The following is a 7,359-nucleotide window of genomic DNA, read 5'->3' as shown; positions in this document are numbered from 1 at the left end:
ACCATTAGTAAAGCAGTAGTTACATTATCACCACAAATAGAGAGAGCTTTCAGTGTTCAGGAAATCGTAAATAAATGAGGCTAATAGTTAGATAAGCTTGCTATTGCTTTAGTTAGTCATTTTGTTTATTGCAGATTTTCCAGTTTCACACTCTCACAGCAGGATATCTGCAGCGGTGGCATTATTGAGCACACAAATGCTTCCCGTACCTATATATAGAATGGGGCCTTCTTTAATCTTTAAAGCAACTACTAAAACATAGCAACAAGTAGCCTAGTTACAGAGAAAACACATTTTAAGGCACAATAAGTTGCTGCATATTGATGACTGGTCATTACATGCGAACCTTCAAAGTTTAGAAAATGATTAAATAAACCAATAACAAGATATTGTCAACTGTTAGGAGACTATTAATTATGTATGCAGGTGTTATTGCATTACAGGACTTTTTAGGTGAACGTTTTATCCTCAAATGCACCGCAGCATCTTATCTCCTGATCTAAAGAGTCAGTTCATTCAAATTACTATTAGAAATGATTTCAAATATGTATTATAATATAGCCTCTTATCTCTCCATCCACATAATTAGCCCCCCGTCACCTTCTCAGAATGTCACCCCGCTGTACACATGTGCACATTACAGAGCACACTGAAGTAATAGACACCTTATTTTTATATATTTTATTATGTTTGAATATGCATATTGGAGGTAATCCAGATTTAATGGCAAGCAACCACATTATGTTACTTTAACACTGTGATACTTGGGCTACTGACTACATTTTTTAACAGGTGAGTGCATTAAAAGTAACCCTCCCAACGCTGTGTGCAGTATGGAAACACGAAACAGCACCAAAAAAGAAAGATCACCAACAAAAAAGGTCAGCTCTGTATGTTGGAAACACTCAACCACGGGTGTTACTTTAATAACCAGACCAACTGTCTGTGCTTTAATATTAGGATTGGGTCATGTTTTATCCTAATTATTACATAAAACATGGTGTTTAAATGTGTTGTTAAAGGTGGAGTGAAAAAGCTGGCCATAATGTGCACGTTTTCAGGCATTTCTTGTGTTGCACTCGACTACTCGTGTGAAATGTGACAGAAACAGTGCGTCTAAAGCTCCTTTCAGACCTGCACTCCTTCCTGCTAATCTGACAGCATCTGAACACGCTGGCTTCATTTCTCAATGAGCNTGCAGCAAGTGTTGGATGGGTGGGTGGAGAGAGAGGCAGGGACTTTATAGATATGAAGAGTTCATTTTCAAAAACAGATAAACTCCATTTTTGTAGATTTACAGAAAACGCATTTTTTTTGTTGTTTGCTTGTGATAATACCAAACTGAAGTTGACTCAGTAGAAATGACAAAAATAGAGATAACTTAGTTTGATTGATGTTGTCTCAGGTAGATGATGGAAAAGGGGGTTTTCTGAAGGTTTGTGAAGCTGGAGCTATCTGTTTTTGCAAATGAACTCTTCATATAGGGCTGCAGTGTGGCGCAGTTAGTAGCACTGTTGTCTCGCAGCAAGAAGGTCGCCGGTTTGCGTCCCGGTGGGGGCACCGGAATCTTTCTGCGTGGAGTTTGCATGTTCTCCCCGTGCAGCGTGGGTTCTCTCCAGGTTCTCTTGGCTTCCTCCCACACAGTCCAAAAACATGTTGAGGTTAATTGGTGATTCTAAATTGTCCGTAGGTGTGAATGTGAGTGTGCTTGGTTTTCTGTCTCTAAGTGTAGCCCTGTGATAGACTGGTGACCTGTCCAGGTGAACCTGCCTTCACCCTAAGTCGGCTGGGATAGACTCCAGCCCCCCTAGTGAGGATTAAGCGGAGTATAGATAATGGATGGATGGATGGAACTCTTCATATTTGAGAGGCAGCAACAATGCAAAGCTACACCTGAGCCATTTTAAATCAAGACGATCTTACTTTGTGTTAAAAACACATCTAAATATGCAACTTTGACACACAGAGATGCATTTTTAAAGGTTTAATCAATGACCAGAAAATGTCTTCAACACCATTTGGAAGCTGAAAACAGATTTCTTAACGCTTGCTTCCACTTTTTGAGTGCAATCATAGCCACCATCTGCATCATCATCACATCAGCCTGTGTGGCTGTTTGAATCAAATAGTATGACATCTATTCTTTTATGCTACCAAAGACAACAATCACAGTTACCAGTACAAATACTGTCAGTCTGTGCCTAAAAGTTAAACTCTGATGTAGGAGGTATTGACACAAAAGAAAAATTATGTCATTTAAGCTTTTTGAAGTACTCCAATCACAACAAACACCACGTACACCAATTTCTTTAAAACTATCTACGCAGCAGAGACAATTCAGGCCACATCTTTTAGTATTAAATCTATCTCACTATCGAGACGAAGCACTACTGTAGAGTTACATCTAAACCATTTTCAGGCAAAATGGTTTTATTTTCATTAAAAAAAACAACAACAAACCCTTCAAAATATGCAACTTTCACACACATTGCACAAAGCATTTTTAGGGGTTTAATGAACGACCAGAGAGGGACTTTAACCAAATTATGTTTAACTACACCCCATTAGGGTGGAGGCAGAAATTAGATTGCTGAAACTGGCTTCCTCTGTCTGAGTGCAGGTCCATAGCCGCCGTCTGCATCATCACAACAATCACAATTACCAGAACCAGCGTTGTCAGTGTGTACCCAAAAATTATGCTCACTGCAGAAAAAATCTGATGGAGGGGGGCTTTGTCACGAAAAGAAAGAAATGTAAGCTTTTTGCAAGAACTCAAATCAAAACAAACACCAATTATACCAATTTCATGAAAGCGCTGTAGAGTTACATCTAAACGATTCAAAGGCAAGGTGGTTTCATCTTCATGGGGGAAAAAAACTTCTAAATAAGCAACTTTGATACAGAGAGGTGTGTTTTTTAGTGGTTAAATCAACGATCGGAGAGAGATTTTAACCAAGTTCTGGAGAATGTAGATCCAGGGCTTGTTCACGCCATGTCTTTTGGTGCTTTGAAGTGAACTGACCCTTTAATTAGGAGGTGTACGTGTGAATGTGTGCATACCTGGCAATGTATTGTCCTGAAGACGGCAGCTCATGTCGGTTGGGCTTGTCATAACAATTCACCATGTTCTGAATCAGCGCCAGGTCCGGCCTCACCATGGTCGCCGCAGACACCGCTCGGCCAATCAGCTGCAAAGCATCCCGTATGTAGAAGCTGATTGGCTTGCGGCCGACCTCCCCGTAGGCCAGCAGCCCGAGGGGGCCTCCGAGAGTGTGCAGCGAATCTGGAGACAAGGGGTATCCCATGATCCACTGCAGCGCCGGCAGCGACGGGGCGAGGCGCTGAGCAGCCCGCAGGACGGAGGAGAGACACTCGGGGTCGGATCCCAGGAGGAGGACGGAGGAGATAGGAGAGGGGGAGCGCAGGAAACGAGTGGAGATGACCTTCAAAGCCTCCTCCTCCATCTGATCCTCCCTTCTCTCCTCGCTGGCCTCCCCTCTCCTATCTCTGCCCCCCGTTATGCGAGTCAGGTTGATGATGTCCCACAAATGCCAGGTAGAACCGCTGTGCCTCTGCAGGTGAGCCAGCAACCCGTCGCCGCCTTCGTCCCAACCGGGGCAGACCACAGCGGCTCCTCCCCAGCTGCCTTCACCCCGGCTCCCCCGGTCCCTGTCCCCCTCTCCCCCCTGCAGGACTGCCAGCAGCAAGCTGCCCAGGGTCGACGGAGGCACACGGGCCGACATCTGCAGGTGGAACTGGTTCTGTGAGAGAGGGCGAGAGGGGGGAAAGACGGAAGATAGATCAAAGAAAAAGGAAGAAAATTGGAGAAGACAAAAATAAATGACAGAGAAGAGAAGAAAGGGAGGAGAGAAAAGAAAATAAAAAAAACAAGATCAAAACAAAGATTAATAGATATAACCAAACCGAAACACCTCAGGGCTGAATGACGTAAAATCACATTAAACGCAGCTTTTTATGAGCACCAAAACAATTCCTGTCGCTGTAGTAATTTGCCACAACACAGATCAGAAACAATCAGTCACATTTGTTCATTATCTCTCACTCTGAATGAGAAGAGCCGCGCTGATACAAACAAGGAGTCAATGATTCGCATCTAATCTGCAACATCACAGTTGGCTTGGCAAGACAACAGTAGCATCCACAGTTCATCCAGAAGCCCACATTTCCAAACCCCACTGAAAACACTGGCTTGTTTCATACTGTTCCAAAATGGATAACACTGTTGTCCTTGAATGCAGCTCACAGATGGACCTTCCCCCTCCTTCCTTTGGGGTTTCTATCCATTTTTCATCCTATCAGCGCTGCAGGCAAGGTTGAGGGGGGAGACTGCTTTCATATAGAGAGCCCAAAGTTTAGCCCAACACCACTTAAGATTGGCTTTGAATGGCCCCCACCTCATTGGAAAGCAAAGATAGGCGTGCATTACAAATTACGCTCACAAATACCCTCTGGCACCAAGTGTATTTTCAGGATCTTTAAAACATATGCAGAACATGTGCACGCATACAGACCGAAAACAAGCACATATGGCAATAAATCACATCTGCACATGGAGGTGGACCATTAATCCATGCAGGTACATGCTGAACGCCCAGATATGCTCGTGGAAAACATCCTCACACACATACCTGAGTGTGCGGAGATGAGAAATCTAAACCAGACTGCAACCCACACTCACACAGACACATTCATTCAAGTGGAAATATCCCACCCGGGAGTACAAAGTAAACAGAGCGACCCTCTGCTGAAAGTCCTTGAGTCCCTTAAGAGAAAAAAAAAATCTCAAGTCTGGAGAGACATGGATGAATTAATGCAGCGTATGTATTTATCCTGCTGGAAGGGGCCAGGTGCGGAGCGAGGGGACGAGTGAAGATAGGTCTCTTCGTTTGAACTCAGTGGGAAGCCAGGAAGTTGGGGGAAGGGGAGGGCGGAGTGATGGCGGCGGGGTTTGCACAGAGGAATAAAGATAGGAAAGGTGGCGCCTATTACAGGTGCGGGCATTATTCGGCTTATTACTGTCGGAAATGAAACTTAGAGCGTGCGTATTTCCTCAAAGGGTTTGGAAATCAGAAAACGTGAGGATGGAAGATCAACACGGAGCCTCAAGGCAGCTGGAGGAACAAGTGCGTGAATCTATATCTGCTCTGATTCCTGTGATCCATCTAAGCCGCCTTTTCTCTTAAATATTAATGTACGACTAAATATATGACCATGTTTTGAATAAAAGTAAGTAATGGCCAAAGCTACCAAAACGGAGATTCTGCGACAGCCACAAACAAAAGATTAAGCGTGCGTCGTGCAGACAAAAAAGCTGTAAATTACGCTCTCAGTCAATACAGCTTGTTAGCAAACCGGAGAACGACTCTCGCTGAATATATCATTGTCAATTTAATTGTAATAATCTTCATCTACGGGACATCCCACAGCTGCGTCGGCTGTTTTCCACCGACATTTTGTTTATTTATTATTTCCCTTCCGCTCTCGTGGTTAGCTTTGCTTGACTTTTAGAGACATTCGTTTTACAATTTCAATTACATTTGAGGCATTTAGCCGGCGCCCTTATCCAGATCGACTCGCGGCGAGCACAACAGTAGAATTACCACAAGAGTGAGAACGTGAGAGCAATAACAAAGCGCGAAACCAGAGCATTATGGAAGTTGTCGTTGCTGCTACTGGGAGAGAAAACAAATTAGAGTAAATGGAGGAGGCAGATGCCGGAGCCGTGATGTGATTGTGTGGAGATAACAGGGATATGAGCCTTTGTTTTTTTGTTTTTTTTGGGGACTTCCAGCCCATAAGATGAAGAAGCACAATGCTGTTTGGACGGGAGGAGGAGGAAAGACTTGTTGAAAAATTCTGTGAGCAATCAAACGTGACAAACACCCAAAGTGGACTCAGTGAAAGTTTATCTAAAAAAAAAAAAAAAGTCCACTATTGGAGTTATTGCCTATTAGAACTGCAGTCACTTCTTGCCTGTATTTGAATGTTTCAGCACGATTAATTCCAGGCAGATATTAAAGCGGTAAAACACTGAGGAACATTTTCTGCTGTGCTTAGAGGCACAAATGTGAGGTTTGGGGAAATACATGGGATCTTTTTTTTTGTATCCCGCTAAAGTTACTGAAAATATGTGGATCACAGGATTACAATTTTAGAACACAATTGCCAAACTAACTTGCTTTGACATCCTTTTGGCACGAGCCACCTCGTCTCAGGCTTTGTGTAACACCCTCATGTTGCCCACACAAATCTCATGCCAAATAAGAGAACACCTCAAAGCTCTTATGTTAAAAAAAAAACTAGATTACACAGGCTTTCTTTGCACAAAACACAAAGTCTGAACAACAGGCCTTTTTTTTCTCCATATTTCAGTAATGGTCCATAAACATCACAGAGTGTCCAAAAAGACACATGCCTTCTAGTTGATGGATTTGCACGCACAAAACTCCTTTCATTGTGCGTTTTGCTTCATTTACTCTGCTGTACAGTCTCACACCATAGATTGAAAAGTCTGCAGAAATGCAACTTTACTGCGATAAAGGCAGAATCGGTAAAAGGACGGATTAAAGAGACTCCCCGCAATCATGCATTACTACTTCTGTTGACAAATCCTTACCAGGATGTGGTTGGTTTGTTGCTTACAGCTGTTTGCAGGCCTTTTTCCTCTGAGTTCATTCCATCCCTGCAGCATCTAAACAGTGCGAGCGTGGAGCTGCACGTATTTACACATGTGGCACAATGCCTCATTAATTACTCGCAAATTAGCCGTGACATGGAGACGGGACCGATCAAGATCTAACAGTAAATGACACGGTGTACTTTCCTTCATTTCAGACGTGTGAGCTGTCACAGTTTATGAGCCTCAGTCTAATCATCTGTAACGCGCCGACCGTCGTCAGGTTGAATCCTGAGCCCCGCCGCGGCTGAGGGGATATTTTTATTTCACTGTTAAAAAGTCTGTTTACTTAAGTCAAAAATATTTTCTGTCAAGTTTTTTTTTTTCAATTTTTCCTATTATGGAGATTTTTTTCAGTTTCACACTCTCACAGCAGGATGTCTGCAGCGGTGGCATTACTGTGCATACAAATGCTTCCGGTAACTATATATAGAATTGTGCTGCTTTAATCATTAACTACCAAAAACACAGCAACAAGTAGCCTAGTTACAGTAAAAACAAGTTTTAAGGTACAATAAGTTGCTGTGCTTTGATTGCTTGTTATTACTTGTGAATTTCTAAAGTTTAGAGACTATTAAATAAACCAATAATAAGATATTGTCAGCGACAGGAGATTATTAATTATGTATGTAGGGGATATTGCATTATTGGATTTTTTTTTT

The 7,359-nt window shown here is 42.8% G+C and overlaps 1 protein-coding gene across 1 annotated transcript in view; it reads right to left on the bottom strand.

Moving 5' to 3' along the window:
* LOC103373183 (glutamate receptor ionotropic, NMDA 3B-like) overlaps positions 1-7,359 on the bottom strand; it is a gene marked incomplete at its 3' end in the record, with an annotated part of 74,744 nt that overhangs the window by 22,857 nt on the left and 44,528 nt on the right. Inside the window, exon 2 of the mRNA XM_008303016.1 lies at positions 3,061-3,761. Coding sequence (XP_008301238.1) covers positions 3,061-3,761 — 701 coding nt within the window. The remainder of the gene's footprint in view (positions 1-3,060; positions 3,762-7,359) is intronic.

This window comes from Stegastes partitus, unplaced genomic scaffold (genome assembly GCF_000690725.1).
Source record: "Stegastes partitus isolate 25-593 unplaced genomic scaffold, Stegastes_partitus-1.0.2 Scaffold1919, whole genome shotgun sequence".
Lineage (NCBI taxonomy): Eukaryota > Metazoa > Chordata > Actinopteri > Pomacentridae > Stegastes > Stegastes partitus.
Note: the sequence above shows the minus strand (reverse complement) of the source record. Positions and strands in the feature narration are given on the sequence as shown.